General features: G+C 44.0%; 3 protein-coding genes across 3 annotated transcripts in view; all 3 read right to left on the bottom strand.

Annotated features, from left to right (window-relative positions):
* The window catches only part of myo16 (myosin XVI), a 76,616-nt gene extending 74,209 nt beyond the window's left edge, over positions 1–2,407 (bottom strand). The window contains exon 1 of the mRNA XM_058081784.1: positions 2,268–2,407. The gene's annotated coding sequence lies outside the window, so the exon portion shown is untranslated. The remainder of the gene's footprint in view (positions 1–2,267) is intronic.
* Positions 2,408–8,302: 5,895 nt separating this feature from the next.
* Positions 8,303–11,906, bottom strand: tnfsf13b (TNF superfamily member 13b). The gene is made up of 6 exons (XM_058082350.1): positions 11,449–11,906; positions 11,267–11,366; positions 9,849–9,905; positions 9,488–9,612; positions 8,688–8,838; positions 8,303–8,526 (listed from the first exon to the last, which is right to left on the bottom strand). The coding sequence occupies exons 1-6, from the start codon at positions 11,668–11,670 to the stop codon at positions 8,414–8,416; spliced, it is 768 nt and encodes a 255-aa protein (XP_057938333.1). The 5' UTR covers positions 11,671–11,906; the 3' UTR covers positions 8,303–8,413.
* Positions 11,907–12,279: 373 nt separating this feature from the next.
* Positions 12,280–16,916, bottom strand: abhd13 (abhydrolase domain containing 13). The gene is made up of 2 exons (XM_058082040.1): positions 16,729–16,916; positions 12,280–16,002 (listed from the first exon to the last, which is right to left on the bottom strand). Exon 2 carries the CDS (start codon positions 15,967–15,969, stop codon positions 14,911–14,913), a length of 1,059 nt encoding a protein of 352 aa, XP_057938023.1. The 5' UTR covers positions 15,970–16,002; positions 16,729–16,916; the 3' UTR covers positions 12,280–14,910.
* Between the last annotated feature and the right edge of the window lie 6,968 nt (positions 16,917–23,884).

Here is a 23,884-nt window from a genome sequence, read left to right as displayed (position 1 = left end):
CTGTTGTTCCGTCCCCTCGGGTCTGGTGCTTGTGTGTCACATAACAGTAACATTACTGACACAGAGTGACCAGTGAAGAATATCACAGATCATCAAAAAGTCTTTGAATGCGTCTTCTGAATGCCTTATATTTACATCAGTTTGTTTGAAATAATTAAAATTTGTTAAGTAAAATTTGCTTAAATATTAAGATTTGTTTTGACTAATATTTGTCAGTATTCAACCACAAAAAAGCGAAATGATTCCTGAGTCATTTGCTTCGACCACCACCTGTCGTTAGCTTTACCCTGACAACTGCCTGGTCTGGTGATCCTCACTTGGAATTGACTGTCAGGTCGTTTGAAGACCCCTGGAACTGTACAAAAACTAAACAAAAAACAGAATGAATATTTGTAGCCATTTGTTTTCAGTCACGGTGAGCTATCTCGGCTATATCTAGGATTCCTGTTTTTTTTTGTAGAACCGAACTAGCATGGATCACACATAACCTCCAGCCCCCAAGTCAAATAGCGCCACTAATTCAGAGTGAGTCAAAGCGATGGCTTCCCACATAATCCCACCGACCCCCTCGCCACTCCTGTCTGCCCAGTCAGCTGTCTAGCCTGTGATGTCAGCCACACCGAATGCAATCTGTCTGCTAGCAAGACAAACCCTTCATAATCAGACGTGCTCCTCACTGGGGAGGGAAAAGTAGATAAGAAATAATAACAGGAGTCACGAGGATGACATTAGTACCCGAAGTGCTTAACAAGTATTACATAGGTACATAGCCAAGTCAGGCATAAATAGTGACCTCTGGTTTTCTTGCGATAAAACTGCCATGCAGTCCAGTCTCTGCTTCACATTAGCCACGTATACATGGACCCAAATATTCCAATTTAATTCGGTTTATTTGCTCAAACGGAAAGAATGTAACCTTTGTATACACCTCATTCCCAAAGAAAAGTGCCAATCCCAATGAACATATAATGGCATTCCCAGGGGTGGAATATTCCTTTCCCCAATCCGATTGAGGTATCTTGTACCCGCTCAAACGGAAAGTCGTCAGACTGCGTTCTTCTTCTTCTTCTGTTTATTGGCGGTTGGCAAGCAGCTTTGGTGTGCATTAGCGCCATCTGTGGAACACAATCTAAACCCTTCTGAAAGAAAAACTCCAGGAAGTCGGTATCACGTGATGTTGGTGTTTACGTTTTACTGGGCATGCCCCATTGACTATTCTGGTTGATTATAGCGACGCATGGAGACAAGAGATGGGAATATTCCTTTCCATGGATACCATTGTTTTTCGGAAAAGTCATTCGGAAAGAGGAAAAACTCCTCATGTAAACGTGGATACTGTCACCGTACTTGTTGGAATTCCTGTTTCCCCTCAGTGCACTGCTCAGTGCTCCCCAGTACCAGCAGCACTCATGCAGCCTCAGATCATGACACTACCACCACCACGTTTGACTGGAGACAAGACACTGTCTGGACTTTAGATAATAATATCTGTGTGTAATTTCATACTGCTATACCATCTAAAGTATGCCAACTTTCAGTTTTATAGTACTGTCCCTTGAGAAGATATACTGCTATAAAACTGGTTGTCACTTTTGTGACATGTACTAATGTACTACAATAGCAAATAAAAGCACTTCTCGCTGTAGTCAACAGTTGAGTGAAAGTGGACTATGTTGGTAAGGAGACCCTTTAGATCCAGCTCCAGCTTGTCCGTGGCCCCCGTAATGCACACACCCTCTGAATGAGCCCATCTGTGAGCTCTGGTGGAACAAAAGCTGTGTTGGTGCTGGTGGTGACACACGTCGGAGTTAGATGTCCGTGTACAACACATCGCCTACGGAGGAAAGACAACGCACGCTCATGGTGTTCTTTCTACTTTACATTACAGCCTGACTTGCGTCTTTCTTCGTATCTCCTCATTGAAGATCGGCGGCATCGTACAAGCACAGACTGAGAAGGTCCTCTGAGAAGGAGATGATTTCCCCAGCTGACACACACACACACACACACACACACACACACACACACAGCCTGGCAGGCTTTTTGGAGTGTGTGTTTGCACAACCAATACAGTAGAACGTGTTTTGTTGTTTTGCTTGCCAGACGGCCCCCATGCAACATCTAAAGGCAAACAACAGCATGCGAGGCAGTGAACGCAACAAAGGCTTTTAGAAGATGATCTTCATGGCCAAGCACGAGACATGACTTGTTGTATTTTGACAACGCACGTAGAGCCAAATGAAGAAATGAACAACACGCAAACATACCTCAGAGCAGCAGCTCCGGTTTGGACTTCTTGATGATGACTTTCCAAAGTCCGGACAAAGGATAACATCCGACCTGCTTTCAGCATCCGCACGTTGAGGCAGAGTGGGAGTCAACCACAACTCGGTGATTCCGATCCTCCACTGACATCCCATCAGAGGGCTGAGAGGAGAGACATGGTGAGGGAGGGGTATACCGGAGTAGGGGAGGGTGGGGGGACTGGGCCAGTTTGGATGTCAATGCGGGGAGCAGGAGAGGCGGTTTGAAAGAGAGAGGAGAACAACTTAACTTTGTACTGGAAGTGAGAAGAATGCAGTGGATATATTTATATTACATAAAGTACAATAATACAGTAGGAATATTTGTTTACCTCAAGCTAGTCCACTGGGCTGGACCAAGGGGGTCCAAAAATGCCCTGGATCATTTTGAAACTTATGGTAATGGTAATGGTAATGGTAATGGTAATGGTAATGGTTTAATTTCATTTGAACATGCATCAGATTCCAATTGAGTACATCCCATAATCAGTTCCCAGTTCCACATGTCCAAAAGGAGTAGGAAGAAGCAAAGCTTATTAAATCCTACCCCTCCATCTGGTACTTTTACAATCACTAACTCTTACATTTGTTCACTTCCTGCTTTCCTAAAAAAAAGTTTTTTAAAATAGTTTTTTTTTGTTTTTAAAAATATATATATTTTTAATTTTTATTTATTTTTATTTTTATTTATTTGTGTTTATTTTTATTTTATTTATGTCAAAAGTTGTAATGAAAACTGTTGTAATATACTGAGGGAAAAGCCCAAAGAATGCTGTCGTAGGGAAACTGTACTTAACAACAGAAGGGGAAAAAAAGGAACAGCGGAGAGCAGATGTGCAGAGAACGAAGACAAGACCAAAATCACCCCCCCCCCCCCCCCCCATACGCCTCCGCCCATCACAACCACCAGCACAGCCTCCTTTGCCCAGTCCCCTAATCCCCTTAAGACTTCCCCTCATGCTACCTCTCTAACTGCATATGGTGGCCACCAGCAGGATGAACACAGCCAGGAGCAAGGACACGCTAAGAATGGAGTGGAGGTCAGTCTGGATGGAGGTAACGTGATGTTGTTCTTCCTTTGGAAGGAAATTCCTCGTATCCACAAATTCTTCATAATCAATCCGTTTCTTTAGCTTGTTCTTCGTTCTTCATAAAGAAATATAGTGTCAGACATGACACTATATACTATATACTTTGTCACCTAAAACTCGGCATGGCTCCGTTAAAAGTATCAAGGAATATCACGCTTTGCCACTCTTTCAAAACCACCGGAATCATTCATCATACCATTCCCTCGATCGGAGACAAAGTGGAGAGAAAGTGGAGCTCCAGCACGGCTACTTTCATTTCACAACACCATATTATTTGCTTATTAGTGGGTGTCTGATTCGTGCCCTGAACTCTGTTTTCGTAGACCAGGTGCACCAAAGGGGTGTGGCTAGTGCACTTTGCAATTTTTATTGCAGCAGAGCACGGCGCACCCACACCTCCCGTCCCTCCCACCAGCGCAAATGGCAAAGAGGGAGGAGACAAGGTGTGAAAGGGTTTAACACAGCCCAGTGTAATCTTAACCAATCAAATCAACGCCTCCTGTCGTCTTTAAATGTGCAGGGCCCACTGGACTGCGCATCAGAGGCCACAATGCACATCATGCTGTCTTGTTGATCGTCAAACGTTGATTTGGGGGGGTAAGTAATATAAATATCTACATGCTGCTTCAGACGGTTACATTAAATAGTGGCCTCTGGTTGCATTGAAATGTACCTGACACCTGCCTGTGAGGCGCAGGGTGCGCTTCACCTGCACCAAGGAGAGCTGGCGATCTTTCAAGGAACCTTCGGGTCACTGTTTTGTCACGAAATTGTCACTGCCTCAAGCTGAAAGTGTGAACACCTCCCTAGGTGCGCCGCCACGCCCATCTCAGCGTAGAAATTCTACCAAATTGGCTGCGCACAGTGGTGCGCCGGACCAAATTACCACTGTGTGGGGTGAGTCACGCTCTGCCAGTCTTAATATTTTAAGCCTTTAAGCCTTAAAACTTCAAATGTTACTTAAGTTGTTGAAGTTTTCCTCATAATTCTTTGAGATGAGACGGAACTTAAAAAGCACATCAGAAAAGTAAGCGTAGTTTTTCTAGGTAAGGTAAGAGTTGGAGGGCATGGCATGAAATGCAGTCAATATATACTCCAAAAAAATACACACTCACTCAACCTTGAAGTACATCTGCCGTCTGGCAGAGCTTCCGCTTGCAGACAAAACAGACAAAGTGGTCCTCATTCAGCTAATGGAAAAACTCAAATGCTACACATGCAAGAAATCCCCAGTTGAACTTTTCAATCTGTTTTTAATGTCCTTTCAACTTCATTGTTCTTGCGTTCCAAGATGAGGCTCAAGCGTTTCCATTATAGATCAGCTTACATTACTCCCACAGCTTTATTGCTATTTTAAAAAGTCAAATAAAAGCACTCATTCTGCTTCTCGGATCAAGAATAATTAGCGCTGTCTCCAGCTCGCGTAGAGCAAATAGCGCGGTCACCCCGTTTTTGTTTTGAAATAAATCCTCAGATTGTCCTTAAACGATAAATCCGAACATTGATCCCGCCAGAGCTCTGGATCAGCGTGATTACTTTGGGCTGATGGCCGCCGTTCAACGTAATCCCAAATACGAACACGGATCGAGGGAGGCAACGGCTTTATAGCAACTGCAGTGCTGCATTTCCTCCAATAATTCCCAAGCAGACCTTGGAGGTCTGACCAGGTCTTTGGGGATGTTCTACCAAAGTGGTTCAACCAATCCAGGCTTTGTGCTTAAGTTGCCATTCAGCAAAATCCAAATACCCCAAAACACAATTGAAGGGTACAGCTGTGATTGGTCACACTCCCAAGGGCTCTCGAGGACTTCCAGACGTGGTTATCAACTTATTTGCTCAAGTCCGCTTTTCTGACTTTGATGACAGCCAGTCCATTTTCTCCAAGATGAGTAAGTCATCATTACGAGGCGCTACCAAAAGATTACGACTGTTGCTGCCAATAAAGCGAGGAAGGAGCGCAAGTCAACTCTGATTATTATGCTACCCATAAAAGTTATAAAACGCCAAAATATGCGTCATGATAGCCCAAAAATGTACCGTACCAGTTGATGCAGTTTCAGATCCAAGATCCAAGAGGAATGTAGTATTTCTCCCCGTCAGCGAAGGGAAATCAGTTCAAGGACACCTGTGGTCATATGTTGTCATGTGACATTTTTACAACGGTGACGGCCTCCGCATGATCGACCCGTCATACGCTAGTTTGTGTTGGTAAGTAAGATTGGCAGGCAAAACCCACGCATGCACGAAACTCGAGGGTGGAATCGAACTCGGGTCTCTTAGCTGTGAGGCTTGCGCGCTAACCACTTGGCCATTATGGCCATACAGCCATAATGATAAACATATTACAAATAAATATAATACAATACATAATTATTGTCTTATTGATATAGTTTATCATGTCATGTGTACATGTAGTGTTTTTGTTTACTTGTCACAATTTACAGCTAATGTGATTCTTACAAGCGTGTGCGTGTGTGTGTGTGTGCGTGTGTGTGTGTGTGTGTGTGTGTGTGTGTGTGTGTGTGTGTGTGTGTGTGTGTGTGTGCATGTGTGTGTGTGTGTGTGTGCCATCCAGGCCTGTCAGCATGTGTACTCAGCAGGTCTCATTTCCTGACTCCCCCGGTCAGATGCTGACTTGTCTTTGGAGAGACGGGTCCTCAATGACATGCGCTTCCGCCAAACACAGCAGCCGTCGCCATGGCATCCCACAAAGACATTCTGCCCTGACGAGACACGGCGCAGGGGGCAGGGATGCCGTTTTATCACGTTGGAGTCTTTCTAGAAGATGGTTGTCCTCTCTTTCTCCGTGTCTGACCCTGGGCCTTGTTTTTAGCGTCCCTCTTACGCTAATGGCTACATCCAGCTACATCCAGCTACATCCAGCTACAGTATATCCATTAAGCCAATTTCAGATCCCTCTTCTCTTTTGGACTTTCTTGTCCTGCCCCCCTTTGGACCAGAAGTCTCAATTTGGCAAATGGAGTCATGACTCCTGGGGCAAAATACGAATCCCAGTGAAGAGGCGACCACCCACTGGGCTTTGTCTGACTTCTTTGGATGAACGTCAAGTGTATGTGTGGAGGGGAGGGGGGCGGGGGGGGGGGGGTCATGGGACATGTGCATGGCAGTAAAATAATGTGAATAATAATACTGTCATCAACAAGCTGGAACACAATTTAGAGGTGCACAAAAATTATTCATTCATTCATTCATTTTCTACCTCTTATCCTCATGAGGGTCGCGGGGGGGGGCTGGAGCCTATCCCAGCTGTTAGGGTCCACCCTGGACTGGTGGCCAGCCAATCCCAGGGCACATATAGACAAACAACCATTCACACTCACATTCATACCTATGGACAATTTGGAGTGGCTAATTAACCTAGCATGTTTTTGGAATGTGGGAGGAAACCGGAGTACCCGGAGAAAAACTGAGGTCTGCACGCTAACCACTCGCCCGCCGTGCAGCCCTGGTGGAAATTAAACATGTTCAAATTTCGACAGGAAGACCGCAGTGCGTTTCCTTCAGTGATGATGATGCAAGGAGACTGAAGATTCCTGCGTATAATCTATCCACCCTGGCATTTGGATTTTAAATCCATATTTTATAAATTCCCAACCATTCTTAACGAGGGTACCGGGGTCAGACCAAAAGTCTGAATCATTTAACATCATCAAAAGGCAGAAGACAATCAAAAGAGATCATTTTAACTACAGCAAAGCATGCTGGGAAATACTGTTCAGGTGACATGTCTGGACATGATCACATGATGATGTGTCTGTGCTCAACATCTCCGTTATAAATAAAAGCTAGCTTGAAGAGTTCTGCTCTATTCTGCTGACACGAAGTATTACCACTTTATTCCCAAACATGGAGATAATACTCCGTCGTCGTGTAGGCTCTAAAATCGATTCTCAAATCAAAATTTCGATACTTTGATACGTCGGTAATTTGAGGTAATGTTTGGAGTACATGGACGTCCGTGGGACAAAGTGAATGAGTTAAAAGTCATCACTTGTCCCTTGTGTTATTGTAGTATTTGTATAGTATTATTGTATTAGTTATGTGATTGATAATAGTGATGTGTTAATCCAGGCTAAATTGGGATTCTAACGGGTGTACGGAGTTGGTCTTACCTGGGATTCGTACCTGGGATTCGTACCTGGGATTCGTACCAAGGGAGTCACCTGCAGGAACGTTTGGGGAGGAGCCGCCATGAGTCTCTGGCTTTTATAGGTTTGGTGATGTCATTAGTGACATCATCAGACCATATCATGTACTGGGGCTGGGGGAGGGGGTTGTAAGGTTGGATGGGTATTTCATCTCGGGTTCGGGTAGTTAAATACGTGTATGGGCTGATGTTTTATGGAGAGTTGTAGTAGCAGTGGGGTCGCATCAGATGATGGTGTTGAAGTCCAGTTTTAAGAGTTTCATGAGTAGATGTGTTTGTAGACTCACCTATGGACCAAAGTGGGACATTCTGGCCAGATTGGGAGCCCCATAAGAGGAGCAGCTGGGGACGTGTGGTGGGGGGCTGCAGTACTAGATTTCAGTGATGTGAGGGAATACCTTTTTTTCTTCTTCTTGTTTTGGGAAGTCAAGTCATTCTTTTTTTTTCTTCCAATTTTTTTTTGTATTTTTAGTGTTTTCCATAAGTTTCTGTGCCAAGCTAAATAAATGTTCCTAAACTGGGCCAACTGCAAGTCTGCCTCCTGACTTGTTTTGGCCTTCGGACACCACATTACGAAAGTCTGATATCAGCATAAAAAGGCCAAATGGGTTGATATCAATATTGGAAGTTGCGGGATTTCCTGGAAAACATTTTTCCTCATGGACAAGATACAAGATACCACCTTTGCTTTAAAAAAAACAGTGAAGAAAAAGAGATTGTGTAATTTTAATACTGTAACGATGCAGCTCCAGGCAAATGGATGCAGGATAAAAAGGTAAGAACCCAAACGTCGGCCAGCATTGAACGTGGCGTGCCAGGACCAGGGTGCTTCTCATGTGAGGTGACAACCTTTAAGCCAGCTTGACAGCACCCAGGAAGGTGGCCTCGCCGTCCAGCGACACGTTGGCCGTGGACCTGGGGATCAACAGCTCTAACTGGTCGCCCACGTCCAGCTTCACAACACCTGGGGGGGCGTGAGGGGAGCATCGGTATACATTTTGTCGTAACCATGGCGCACATAGCTGGACGTAAATAATAATAATAATAATAATAATAATAATAATAATAATAATAATAATAATAATAATAATAATAATAATAATAATAATAATAATAATAGCGAACCTCCAGTGTAGCAGGTGTTGTACGGGTACACAGGGTTCATGGTCTGGATGCAGCGGAACAGGATCACATACTGAGCCTCGTCACCCACCACCGTCCTCTTCCTCCGGATGACCACGTGGCCCATTGCAAACGTGCTGTCCATGTAGTACACCTGATCACAAATACACAGCTCAGGTACTCCAACTACTGTACGTTGTACACATTGTGGGATTGGCTGGCCACCAGTCCAGGGTGTACCGGCTGGGATAGGCTCCAGCACCCCCGCAACCCTCATGATGATAAGCGGTAGAAAATGAATGAATGAACTTAACTCAATATAAATATGAAATAAATATTTTAAAAATATATCTTTAATAATAATAATAATAATAATAATAATAATAATAATTAGATAAACCTATGGTGTGATGTGATAATGTTATACCTACTGTAATCAAATACAATGAAACAAATAATTAATAAAAAGTAATTTGAAATATCTGTTGTAACAAAACTTCTTGCGATGGATGAATTATAAATATGATGTATCCTTATGGATAATACTCCTGACAATCCTGAATTTTAAATCCAAATCTTGTACTCATTAAGACTGTGATCTCATTAAGACTGTGAAGTTGTGCCTAATAAAAAGACCAGTGTATAAACTGTGTTAATTACCTTGGGATTAACATGCATAATCAATGAGCCAGTATGAAATATTCATTTTACAAGTAGTCAAGTAACTGCAGAGGGGCGGTTATTAAAATAAAAAAACCATCAGGTCAACAGCGCCTCCCTGTGGTTAAAAGCAGGAGACCAACCTGACTGTAGACAAAGAAGAAGCCCTCCTCTTGGACCTGCATGCTGTCCCCTACGGCCTCCAACGCTGAGCCTCTCCTCAGGCCGGTCTGCCAAGGGATGCCCGTGTATGGCTCAAGGGCAAAGTCTGGTGCAAGGTGACATATTTATGGTCTGGACGCCGAGACGGGGGCCGGGTACAGCTAATCGTATTGTATCTATTGTGTTGGACATTGGACCATAACTCTGCAAATACTTTTGCCTTAGTGGACGGCAGCTTACTGCTATGTACTACTATGTCATATATATATTTATGCCATATATGTCATATATTTATGCCATATATTTATGCCATATTAGCTTGAAATCTTGCAGTACTAGTACCTTTCCGGAAGGTTTTCCTGCTTTTGTTCGCCAACAACTGCAGACAAGACATAGAAACTGTAAACAAAAACATGCCTGGTAAGGTTTTATACTTTATACTCTACAGTACATAGTGGCAGTACATGTACAATTTGCTGTGGTGCCTAGTGGCGCCAATAAGGTGCCAAGTGGCGTGCAGTGGCTCAAACTGCCTCCCAACTGGCTCGTGGTGGTCTGTAAAAATTGAGTTTGGCCGCAAGAGAATTTCTAAATGTTTAAAATCTTCGTCGTGCCACTTGCATCACGAAATTGCCGTGAAGTGTCCACCGAGTGGAACCAGATGTCACAAACAATCCACCTGTTGGAATCCACTGGAATGGAACAGCGCGAGCCAAGTTGCGCCAAAGATGCTAGGAGTCCACTGGCGCCGGCCCAGTGGACTCCTAGCATAAGGTGGTAAAACTCACACCCCTGCCCTGAGATTCCGGTGTTCCCTTACTTACAGGTCCTGTCCCAACCCTGGTTAGCGCTCTGAAGCTAACACCGAAGCTGGAAAATAGCCGGGTCTAACAATGGCTGGTCACTGTTCTGTATAAACTGCACAGGAATGGAAAAAAGGCTTTAAAATGACAGAAAAACAGACAAAAACTTCCCGATTGTCAATGCTCCGTATAGACGGATGGACAGACTGATGGACATCAATCCAGACTGTCACTGTTGTGTATAAACGCCACTACTGTGGAAAAAAAGGCTTAAAAATGCCAGAAAAATTGATCAGTCCCAATCTGATCATCTCCCAAATCCAATCTGTCAAAACGTCATTTAAAAAAAAAAGATACAAAAATGCCGGTAACATTTCCAGGTCAAATTTGTCCCACACTCCAATCCGGACTGTCATTGTTAAAATATGTAGAAATGGCACAGGCATGGAAAAAAGGCTTTAAAAAAAGGCTTAAAAAGTCGGCTTCTGCCCAATTCAGGCTATTGCTGTTCTGTGTAAATGGCACTGGTATGTAAAAAAGGCACCACAACGTCTGAAACACAGCTGGAAAATATCAAAACAACTTTGCCCTCCCACTTCACTGTCACTGTTCTGTGTAAATAACACTAGCATGTAAAAAAAAAAAAGGCAAAGAAATGTCCAAAAACATTGCTGGAAAATATCAGTCATCTTTGTCCTGGCCAGCCTGGACAGTTACTGTTATGTTTAGATGGCAGAGGCGTGGAAAAAAGGCTTAAAAATGACAGAAAAACTAAAAACCAAAATCAGTCCACTATTCCCAAAACACTACAGGAAAATATCCATCCCCCCCCCCCCCCCCAATCTGAGCTGTTGGCAGGTCATCGGTGACGGGCTACATCAATGCCTGTTATTTTGTCGTAAAAGTAAACCCAGCTGCATATGAGGTTTGGAAGCCTCTTCTTGTGCTGAGGCCTACCTGACGTGTCCGCCCCCGAGACCATCCTCCTCCTCCTCATAAGAGCGAAAACGTGTTGAGCGTCTGTGGGGCTGCTTCTCCCATGACCGATATCCTCAGCCTGAGAACAGAAAATGAAAGCACCGAATTCAAGAAGTGAGAGCTCCGTGTCTTGCAGATACAATACGTGCTGGACAGCTGACCTGGTCTCCACACTTGGCCTCCTGACTCTCCTCCCTCCTGCGACACACCTCCGACTTCAGCACCTCCACCTCAGCCCTGAGGACCATCAGCTGGTACAAGGACAGAGCTGACAAAGAGGACGTGACGGCAGCAAGCGCCAGCAGCAAGAACGGCCAAGACGGCCATCGGGTTTCCCCTGACTCCTGCGCCATCTTGGGATCCACATGCGGACCGGTTGCCATGGTCTCAATGGCATCTCACGTCGGCGCCATGGCTGAATCAGACCGGAGGGATGGGAGCCACTTCTTGACTAAGAGCGCCACAGATCCATTTAGGTTTCACATTCGTTTCATTCCTGGCTGATGAATAGAGTAGCCGGGCCGCTGCCCCTCCTTGTTCCGCTCCGCTAACCACAGCTAACTTCCTGCCTCAGCGGCGACCCCATTTCAGTCAACGTTCATCAGCCACACTTTTTAGTGGTTGGACATGCATGATGATCAGTACACGGAATAAAAACAATACAATTGAATGCAGACAAAGACATCCATTACAAAGATAGAGTAAGGTGATGTCATAATTGGTCCTAATACTATGTATATGAAGTACCTGAATAAAGGCAAAATATTGTGAAAAATGTTCCCACTTTTCTAACCTATAAATGTAGTTACAATGTTGCATTCTGGCGTTAAACCATGCAAAAGTTTCAGATTATGAGGTTAGCGCAATTGGAAGTGAGCACTATTCTATTCTTTTTTTTTTTTTGTCCCGTCCAGCCATTGGGGCAGATAGTATAGTTGGTCTAAATGCCCTTACATGCTAAACAGATTTGCTCTGTGTCAGGAAAGGTGTTGGCTACAACTTCCCTGGACCATGAAATTTTATTTGCCGTTATTTGATGTTTTTGTTATGCGCATTTGGAGCGCCCGGACCGGAGCAAGAAGAAAAACAGAAAAGAAGAAGAGAAAGGTGGGGTTGGGGGGGAGTACAGAGAGAGACAAAAACAGCAGCAACAAGAATTCCCATAATAACAACAGTGACAAACAGCACTATTCTATTCTTCATCTGACTTCAGAGGTGTGGACTTACTCCCAATATTAATGACTTTAGACTCGACTTGGACTCTGACATCAATGACTCAGGACTCGACTCGGATTTTAGTGTGAAGACTTCCAAATACTTGTGATTTTCCATGATATGTTTAGTAAAATGTATCCCCAAGTATTCCCCACAGAATGTGCCACATTGAATACATAGTATATGGGTGCAATTCAAAAACGGTGCTTAAAGGAGATTAAAGGCTTGAATCTTGCAAAAACACGGACCTTCTCCCACCTCTGGCATTGTACTACAGCCTGTAATATTATACAGTATGAGAGAAGTGAATCAAATAAGGAAGTAACAAAGTGAAACATGACATTGTCAAGTTTCTTTGAAATTAAAAAGCGAAGTGGCAGAAACTGTCCAAAACTTTTGTTTGATTTGTATTCATTTCAGAGTGTCGCAACGTTTCCTGTATCAATTTTATTGCATGTTCAAGCACAGAATACACAAAGTGGAAATGTGTGCTTACAAAAGCAGTAGGAAAAAAAACACATCCCAAAATGAGGGGGGGGGGGGGGGGGGTGAACGGGACATCTTCATGCTAAGGATGAAGAAATATCATTCCAATGTGTGTAGTCGTGATCCATATACAAAAAGGTCAACACTGTGCAAGTTACACAATCATCTGCTCAACACAATCACATGCCTGCTTCCCAAAGCAACACACACACGCACACACACACACACACACACACACACATTCACACACACACACACACATTCACTCTATTCACAGCTCCATCATCCCTTATAGCACATACATTAGTTCTTTATAAAAACAAACACATTCAAAGTGGTATTGCAGCACACATTAGACTCGGATAGAAGCCCTGTGATTCATTTTGGGACACCAGAGTAACCATGGCAACCGAGAATGAGGAAGCGCAATGCCAACGTATATGTCAGGAGGGCTAAATGATGAATAAATAAATAGAGCACAGCTACATGAGAACACGTTTGACATTCATAGTAGCTCTTGTTCTCTTTCCTAACGTTATCCCAAATATGGCTGAAGAGCTCTCTTGTACATTGAATGGCTTGGACATCTCTGCGCTTGAGTGTTGTCCATTTCTTAAAGTGAAAGCAGGCAATGGTGTTTTGTTTTTTTTAAATCCTCAAACGTCTGCTGGACACCCTTGGAAGACATTCAGGGAAGGTTAATTAGCTCATTACAGCCATTTTGGCACATCGTGGGCGGGTGAAACATGGCCTAAAAGACAATTCTAGTCAAGACAATGCCAACTAATATGATAAATATTAACTATAGAGATTAGATTCTTGTAGGACATCCTTGAATCCTACAGCAGGGCTTCCTGTTGCTATTCAGATTGATCATCATGTTTTGGATGAATGGAAAGCCCTTATGGAGGAGTACAGGGGAACACCCAAGCTAAATTTAGGAAAAAGAATTGCAATTTTATGGAAATAAGATCATATTTTTACTTTTGAGTTATTTTCTGTGGTTATATGACAAAAACAAAAAAGAGAGAAAGTCCTTATTTTGAAACTGTCATATTTTTCAGGTGGGGAAGGCAATGTTGAGTACGAAAGAACGGCTGTAACATAAAGTCATATTGTTATCTACAAAAATTGATGTTGTGAGGATACTATTTCTGTGAAAAATGAAAAAAGATCATGTTACAGCAATTTTTAATCTCCACAAATCATCATTTCATAAGAATATACTCCAAGATATAAACAAGTCATTTTCTAAAAAGGGAACAACGTCAAAAGGCATATTTTTTCAGGAAAGCTGACATAAAACATTGCCATAAACTCTGATTTTATCAAGGATAAAGTCATAATGTTGCATTTTTTCAGGAAAAAAAAGTCAATGTCATATTTAATAATGGTACTAGAAAAAGGCCATTGTTTTCCTGAAAGTCCTATTATTACTGAAACGATTGCAAAAAGTTGAAAGGGTTTTTCCCAAGAAGAAAAAAGTAGTTTATGTGTGGCCCCTGTACTCCGTTTATTAGATTTGGCATTGGACTGCAATAACTAGGGACCATGAAACATATGCTGATTATGAAATCAAACAAGTGTATTTACATGAATGTGCAGGCTGTATTGTGTTACAATACAGGTCAGAGGTCAAAGGTCAGACTGAGAGGTCTTGAGGGGATTGTCAGAGTGCCCCTTTAGCGTCTTTGCTGTAGCACAAATCCTGACATGGCCAACACACTGACGTCAGCAGCCGGAACACATTTCTGTAATCTTTCAGGCTCTGTCAGCGTGGATGACCTCTGACCTCAGAATTACAAACGCATGCATTCATGGCTGGCTTAAAAAGGACAAAAAGAGCGAGAGCAACGCTCACTCCCTGATCACGTTGCGTTCTTATTCACTCAACAGTCCAATAAAAGTGAAAAGGTTGTCACTCAGATGATGGTGACACTGGCAGAGGTCTGCACGCTCTCCTCGTGAGCGTGGCTTTTGAGCAAGTCTTTGATGAACTGCTCGAGCGCAGCAAAGTAGCCCTGGCACTGCCACGTGTCGTTGTGCGTGCCCTCAGGAAAGATGGCCAGGCGTTTAGTCCGCGAGGGTGACAGCTCGTACAGTTGCTTCATCATGACCGGCGGGATGAGCTGGTCCGACAGGCCCGAAACAAACAAGGAGGGCATGCGGCACAGCGCCACCTGCCGATAGGACAGGAACTGGTTCCTGTAGCACCACACGGGCAGCAGCCGCATGGGCAGGAAGGAAAAGAGCGTCGCCGCCATGTGCGGGATGCTGAGGAAGGTGTTCTCTACGATAATGGCGGCCACGCGGTGAGGGTTGGCCGACGCTAAGCGGATGACCACGGCGCCCCCTAGTGAGCGGCCAAAGAGTATCACTTTGGTCTTGTCCAAATCTGGCCGGGTCATCACATAGTCTAGGGTCGCCTCGGCGTCCAGGTAGAGGCCTTCCTCGCTGGGCTCGCCGTCACTCTTACCGTAGCCACGGTAGTCCACAAGCACAACGTTGGCTTTCAGGTTGACAAGCATTAGCAAAGCATTGGGCACCCTGTGACCAATATTGCCCGCGTTGCCATGGAAGTAAAGAATAGTGGGCGGAGTTGAGGAGGTGGGGCTGCCGCTCTGACTGGCAGGAGTGACCCCGGGGGGCCCGTCCCCTCCTGTATAGCGAAGCAGAATCAAGTTGAGCTTCACACCATCTTTAGTGCGAATGTACACGTTCTCGTGAGGAATTCCTGTCGGCATGGGGACGTAGAGGCGAGAAGATGACGGCTGGTCGGGGAAGTAGAGGAGGACGTCTTGGAATTTGTAGAGGATGCCCGCCATGGAAGCAATGATGAGAGCCAGGAGGATAAAACCTCCGTAGAGGTGGAAAGTGAGGATGAGAGCCAGCAGGGAGACACGGCAGGCGCCCCAGGACCAGGAGACAAAAGTTAGGGTACAACGCTCCACTGCGCCCCACAGCCTCCACGGCTTCTCCATGCTAACACACAGCTTAGTCAAAAGAACCACAATCTGAAAATACATAAAACGCCATGCAGAACACATGAGCCAAACCATGGAACAAATGATAAAATATATAATATTATATAATCGACAACTACCAGTATAAGTATTTCATTCATCTTTTTATCGTTAATCTTTTTTCTCAAATATGAATATTTCCTCAGTGTTGTAGTTAAAAGGAGCTATTCAGACACACCAGCTATGACTTTGGAAAAGGGCGTCATGAAGTGTATATAATAATACATAATAATGCGTTATTAATCAAGTCAGCTAACTAGCTTCCAGGGTGCGGACAAGAGGACGGATTCAACGCAGGTATGTGGAACCAGCTCACCTGGATCAGGCAGCAGCATTGGTAGGTTTTGCTGTCGACAAGAACAATTAGTAGCACAGTCCCCCAGGAGGTGTTTAAGGGCTGCAGTGCACTCCTACAGAATCACCAATACTGCCAAAAACCTTAGCTTAGTTGCAATGAACACGTATGCTAGTGCTATCACTACACTTCGACGTGTAACTACATTTGTACGATTCAATTTTAACCGCAATAAGGCGTCGGTACAGCCCAATGAAAGTGAGTTTACAGAACAAAGAGGTCGTACATTTGAGTTAATTCACCAATTAATAATTAAAGGACGCAAAACGCGGCCCCTGCGCCCATTAGCATGCTAAATGCTAACGGCAAGCTAACAGCGTTAATTCGCCGGAGGTTAACCAGGCGGCGGCGCACTTACTCACCCGGCTGTCATTTTGACTTGCATCAGCTGCGGGAAACGACGATAAAACGGTGCTATAGAAGCAACACCGCCGCTGTCATTCAGCTATGCGATCTTATTTTGATGTAAATGAACTTGAGAGATTGTAATTTGACAGCCCAAAGGGAACCGGTAAAGCGAGCTGATTCAGATGGGTTCCTGGTGTTGGCGTCCGGGTTGAACGGAAACGAGAAAATATTGTTCCTACTCAATCCACTTTGTTAAAGGTGTCCTTGTGGTGTGTCACAAAATTAGAACCCCCAAAATTACAATATTAATTATGACTAGTTTAAAACGCGGTATAAAGTACGCAATTTCATGTTTGAAGAATGAGACAATTCACCTCTGAGCCACATGGCGTCGCTCTCCGATGAGGGTTTAAAATTGTGCATTAAGCACTGTTATATATTAATACAGAAAAGCACATTCCTGAAATACACACCATTTTGGGTGACCCTGTATTAGTTATATTGCTGTCTAATTATTTTACATGCCACTATCAATCTTTTAGAGCATCAAAACAATGATTGCAGGATGTATATTAAAATAAACATTATAGATTTGCACCCTCTTGTTCCCCCTGTGTGGGGTGCATCTTGCTCAAACTCCATGTGACCTTGTGGGGCGGTGAGATAGGCACATTATGTGCAGGGGAGGCACAGCTGTTAGTGTTTCAGCTCTGTCCTTCTGGTTTCACTGATTTGATTCCGGGTTATGGGAGTCAACATAAAAAGAAAATCCTCCAGGGCAGGTACACTGACTGAAATGAACACAGATGGTAATTATTTAGCAAATAAGGTGTATTCAGAGAATGCTGATACCGGCAATAGTGCAGCTATAGCAGCGAGAGGAAGTAAGTCACATGATCACCGGTATCAACGTGATGTCAACAGTCAATACACATGCCTGGAGCTTTGCAGGTAACATTTTTGCCTTGTGTGCACTGTCAAAACGGAAATCAAAGCAAGATGAAATATCTGGAATGAAGGTCACACACTGTATACTTATCAGAAATTGTATGACAGTAACTGTACGGGGGTACAATTGTAGTATACTTTACGGCATTTTGTGCAACCTTAGAGGTGTTTTTGGTAATAAGTACATTCCCACAAGGTAGGATTCAATATTAACAAATGGAATATTTTAGTTTGAGCATAGAAAACCTATTTATGACTTTGTAAATGAGTTTTTTATACCATAATTAGAGCCCTGTAGACATTAAATAACACCCCTATAGTCGCCTTTACACTCCTGTTATTCTTTGTTCACACCACATTGCTTATGCGGCCTTGGCTTTTAGCATCCCGTGAGCTAACTAGTTAGCCGACAACGACTTTTCGGTAGCTACAGTTCCGTAAAATGGAAAATAAATTATCCGCAAAAATGCAAGTTATACTCCAGTGTGACTTATGTATGTTTTTTTTCTACCTTGTTATGCATTTTTGGCCTTGTGTGACTTATACTCCGGAGCGACTTATAGTCCAGAAAATACGGTACTAGTTTACTGTATTGACTTGAATATAAGACGACCCTGAATCTAAGACACCCACTCTTTTTCAAGAACCATTTTTGGAATGAATATTTGTTAGGCATATATATAGTATCATATAGGCCCAGAGCATGACTTCCACTTCCTGTCGGCAATGCAAGTACGGACCAAACGGAATGTTTGGTACCAATAATAATAATGTTCCGTTACACCTCTAGTTGTAGGACTGAAAGAACTGAAATGACTCCTGACAAGAAAAAGGTTCCGCACATGACCAAAAGACATAATAGATAGTATACAGTATATAGACGTTTACAGGCCCACATTGCAGCTTGACCACTCACTTCCTCCAAATGTATGGCTCAATAAAAGCTGCTGTAGGACGAGCAGCGATTTCATGACCTGGCTGGAAATATCTCGCCGAGGGACACGCTTATCATTCACCTCACGCCGTCCACTCAGCGCCCCTGCTAGGAGCGGTTGGAGCGGCGCTCCGGAGGCGCCCATTGACGAAATTAGAAGCCGGCGCCGCGCTTAAGATGGCAGCTATTGATACACACTGATCATTCACTTGGTCCTTCGTCAGCATTTTAAAAACCTTATCTGCTCGTATGTAGGAGTTGCTGTTATTGCTGTTTTTTTTTTTGCTGCGTTTGTGAAAGACACCCTCGTCAGACATGATCTGATTTGCAAGTAACTAAATGCCGTGTACAAATGTGATAGATTCCGTGTCCATGGCTACAATGTAAATGTGTTATCACCTTGGAGACGGCGCTTTGAGTCACAGCTTCAACATTGTCATGATAATCGTTCTTTTGACTTTAAAGACAAATAAGAAGCAATGTAAATACAGATAAACGTGGCCTGTCACCGCAGCACAATCATGCTGATTCATAATGAAATCACTACATCCCATCCCCCGTGGTTCTGTTTTAGTGTCAGTCAAGGTTTAATGAGATCCACATCCAGTGATCAGGCTGATCAGGCTCAGTCAGTCGTAGTAAAAGAGGCAGCCCCTACCTGCAGTCAAAGGGTGGCCCGTGCACCGTGCACCGTGCACCGTCAGGAATGACTCGGCTGGAAATTGCCGTACGTCTCAGGCAAAGCAATTAGCGGGTCTCCTGTGGTGAAGGAGGTTTATTAAAAACCCCAATCAGCTTCATTTCCCTTGCAAATACGCCTTCTGTCGTACCTAAAGGACGACTCTCATTCTATAGCTATGGGTCGGTGTACTACACGGGACTATACGGGAGCACATGGACACAAATCCGTAAAAGGAATTAGTTCTGGGAAAGTCATCTTTTTGTTTGTAGAATCAAACCTTGTTTTTCATACACGCCGGTTTTTGCATTATTTCTTTTTTGTTGAACATATTTGCCAACATTCTACCTCACGTCTGTTTGCTCTGTACTGCATCATTCCACACAAAGAAGTACCCAAACACAACACCCGAGGCATTCTGAACTGGTCGTTTACTGGGGGAAACCGTTGCAATAATAACGGTAGTTTATTGGTTCCAATAAACTACTCCTAGACTATCTCCACCCCATAGGTGAATTTCCACAAAGTACAATTCCTAGTTTCTAAATCAAATATTTTCAGAGTTAACCTTCTAAAAGCAGTTTTTAACTTTGTTAGAGCACTCTGGACATGAAATAACACCCCTACAGTCGCTTGTATCACCCAATATAGTAAACATAATAAGAGAAAATAAGACATTTAAGACATAAGTAAGACTTGTGTGTGTTGCTATGAATGTGTTCAGTAAGTCACATCGGGGGTTCAGAATTGAGTTTTAGCTTGGAGTGGATTACAGCTTATTATTATTATGATGATGATCAATATGATGTTGGTTTTCTCCTACCTGTTTTCTTTTTTCTTCTTTTCAATCCCCTCCTGCTCCGGTCCGGCCGCTCCAAATTTGCATCCCAAAAACATCAAATAAAGCCAAATAACACTCAATTTCAATGTTGCAAATCTAAAGTTGTGAAAAGAAAGGGGAAAACAAATACAGTCCAAACCATGCTTTATTATGACAAGAAAAATATGACATGAATTGTCAATGAGTAATTATCCATCCATTTTCTTCCTCTTATCCAGGTCCGGATCATGGGAGCAGCAGTCTCAGTGGGGAAGCCCAGACGTCCCAGTCTCCGCCCACCTCTTCCTGTTCCCCCAAGGACACCTGGGTGTCACCAGGCCAGCTGCGAGGCAATCTCTCCAGCCTGTCCTCGGTCTCGGTCGGGGACTCCTCCCGGCCAGGCATGCCCGGAGCACCTTCCCAGGGACGCGTCTCAGAGGTATCTGGTATCTAATATATATCATAAAAAAACTTAAACTGTATTAGGAAAGCAGGAAGTGAACAAATGTAAGAGTTAGTGATTGTAAAAGTACCAGATGGAGGGGTAGGATTTAATAAGCTTTGCTTCTTCCTACTCCTTTTGGACATGTGGAACTGGGAACTGATTATGGGATGCACTCAATTGGAATCTGATGCATGTTCAAATGAAATTAAACCATTAGCATTAGCATTAGCATTAGCATTAGCATTAGCATTAGCATTACCATTACCATTACCATTACCATTACCATTACCATTACCATTACCATTACCATTACCATTACCATTACCATAAGTCATATCATTCCGGGAAAAGTGAAAAAAACCCTCAATAATATAGCTGGAAATTATAACAAAATGTCATAACTGCATAAGATTGACGTTGTAAACTTTTATGAAAGTCGTAAAATTACAAGAAAAATACTTTATGGCGGTGAGTCTATAAAGGAAAGAAATGGCAACTTTTTGTTGAGAGTAAAAATGTATATTGTGCTATTTAAAACAGCGATACTGGAGGAAGCCCCGGCTGTAATTTGGGGCCAAACATCCCATGGCGCCCCAGCTGGAGTCGCCTGGCCCTGTAGTATGTCGGCGTAATAGCCATTGCTCAGGGATGCTGCTGATTTACGCGCTACACTTCCAACCTGCGAATGGGAATAAATCACTGCCTTCCCTCCTCATCTTGCACTCTTTATCTCCGCGCTCTTCGCCTCTTCGTCGCTGTCACACACACACACACACACACACACACACACACACAGACTTCCCCTGGTCACCCCTTGGGGCCCACACATAAGCGCTTAATGAAAAGGTGCTCTACACAGGCGGCCGTTCACCGGGGAGATATGTTTAAATGTCACTCCTAATGGCTGGAATTAGCAGAGAGCAGCAGGTTGTGTATCTGCGTGTGTTTGATATCTGGCTGGCTGACTTATCGCTTATTTGTCCTGCGTCCGCATCCACGCGTGTGCTCGTTTTTAGAGCCAGCTCTCGCCGTTGATTTATACCCCCCGCAGGCCCTCGGCCGGATGCATGATTACAGTATATGACTGCAGCTGCAGCCGTGACCCCGCTGTCACCTCATAAATACTCCTCCTCCTCCCGTTGCATCATGGGAACTTCTACAAAAACCTCTGGCTCGCTCGGACTGGTGTGTTTTGGCAGGTGAGCTTTGTTATATACAGCAGTGGTTCTCAACTGGTGGGGCTGGAGGCACTGAGTGGGGACACACAGCTGCAGATATCTGCTGGAGAACGGCATCCCATGAAAAAAGACACCCCCCCCCCCCCCCCCGCATTTGAGGGCTGCATGGCGGTCGAGTGGTTAGCGCAAAGACCTCACAACTAGGAGACCTGAGTTCAATCCCACCCTCGGCACATCTCATGAATGTGAGTGTGAATGGTTGTTTGTCTATATGTGCCCTGTGATTGGCTGGCCACCTCTCGCCCCAAGACAGCTGGGATAGGCTCCAGCACCCACGCAACCCTTGTGAGGATAAGTGGTATAAAATGAATGAATGAATTATTAACATTGTAACTTATTCAGCGTGCAGTAATGAGCTGTCCCTTTTTAGCTGTTTTTATATCTTTAGAATGCAGGGAAAAGAATAAGACGTGTGTGTTCATGTCTCACCTCAGGATTGTGGATGATGAATAAAAACTGCAGCGCCCCCTTCATGTAGTGGATCTTTATTACATCGCGTGTCGTCTTTCAGAACACTTCCTCCTGTTTTTAGACAGCAGACAATGGATCAGTTTTGACCTTTGGATTGAACTTTCGTCCGCCCGTGGAAGCTATTTACAAAGGCGTAGCACACCGAGGGCAGTGACTGATGCAAGAAGAGTGAAAAATGGGGCTAGTGGAGGTTATGAAAGTGAGTACCACATGACTGGTGTAGAGGCGGGAGTCGGTTAGCCGAGCTACAAATGGGAGGCTAACACAATTTAACATCTCGGGTTAAGTGAATTAACAGCGGATACATCCGTGCACCGGAGCTAATTGATGAGACTTGGCTAATGGTGTGCTAAATTGTGCTGGATGTTCTGGGGAAACACGTGGCAGGTGTGCGCCATGATGGAGGTGCTGTTGGTGCTTGTGGTGGACTAGCGGTAGACCATACAGCGTGTCTGCAAAGCCACCCGAGGTGGGGCCGGCCTGTGTGATCAGATGGATGATGCACGGTCAAGGCTGAGTCCAGCACAGGGCCACAGCGGCCGACACACACTCGCCGCCTTGCATATTAAATCAAGTCATGTGTTTTTATTGAGCAGGAAACAAACCCCTGAGGGTGTTGGGTGTTCATTGAGAAGTTCATGGAGTCATTTAACATGCACCCCGTGGAAATGACATCCGGCTTTCACCGTTTTTGTTGCACGTGATTGCCTCCCAAATGGTAGTAAACACCGCTAAGTATTACAAGAGCTTGTGCAACTTTACTTCTTGAAGGTTCCAAGGCTGGGCAGACCACCGATCCAGTGGAGCTCCTGGGCTTTCCCAGGCACAATCTGGAGAGAAGCTGCAATAGAGAGAATAGATGTGGGTCAGATTCCACACTTACACTTCATTATTCGTATTTTTACGTATGTACATCTGAGATACCTTCCCGCTGGATGAAGGTAGAACTTTTCACCAAGTGTATTTCTTTGGCAACATGGTTTGTGATAAGAGGTGAATGCTGACTATATACGGCCATCATACTTTGACATGACGCTGGATTGATCTGACCAGAAAACCAGCCGCAATATCTTTTTTAGGATCTGTTTTTCATTTTAAAAGGTAAAATTAGAATCCGCTTTAAGAATGAAGAAAGTCCCTCCCTGAACCCCCCCACCCCCAGCTGCCTCTTGGCTGCATTTCAGTTGTCCCTGCAGGAGCGTGGAGCCTCAGTCTCAATCCTGGAGTTCTTGTAAATCTGTCCGTCTGCTGTTTACACTCAGGCTAAAGCTGATGTTCCTGGGGTCTTCTCCATTGAGGGATGCAAAACCTTTCAAAAGGAACAAGCGTATCCTTTAGCTGATTTCTGATTCATATGATAAAATCGAGGATTCAAGTCTTTGGACGATGTCACTAAATTGTCAATATGGCTCTCTTCTTCGTATGAGGTGTGTTGTGAAGTTGAAGCTCTGCCAAATGCAAGCGTAGACGAGTCCAAACAGCGACATGTTTTGATCGGACAAATCTAAAGTAACTTTGATCAAATGTAGAATTAGGACAACTTGTGCTGTGACATATGCATTGACAAAACCCTAGAGAGAGCATTTGCTACCGCTAATAATGGCAGACTACTTTTTACTTTTACTTTTTACTCCC

This window comes from Doryrhamphus excisus, chromosome 9, assembly GCF_030265055.1.
Source record: "Doryrhamphus excisus isolate RoL2022-K1 chromosome 9, RoL_Dexc_1.0, whole genome shotgun sequence".
Taxonomy (NCBI): Eukaryota; Metazoa; Chordata; class Actinopteri; order Syngnathiformes; family Syngnathidae; genus Doryrhamphus; species Doryrhamphus excisus.
This window is presented reverse-complemented; position numbering and strand designations above follow the sequence as displayed.

Bases quoted from the DNA above. Each gene is read 5' to 3' on its own strand.
- tnfsf13b (XM_058082350.1), bottom strand. From the start codon at position 11,670: ATGGCAACCGGTCCGCATGTGGATCCCAAGATGGCGCAGGAGTCAGGG. The intron at 9,906-11,266 runs GTAGGCCTCAGC...TTTTGTTTACAG, and splicing joins CTCGGGGGCGGACACGTCAG to TTTCTATGTCTTGTCTGCAG. The intron at 8,527-8,687 runs GTTCGCTATTAT...ACGCCCCCCCAG, and splicing joins CAACACCTGCTACACTGGAG to GTGTTGTGAAGCTGGACGTG.
- abhd13 (XM_058082040.1), bottom strand. From the start codon at position 15,969: ATGGAGAAGCCGTGGAGGCTGTGGGGCGCAGTGGAGCGTTGTACCCTA.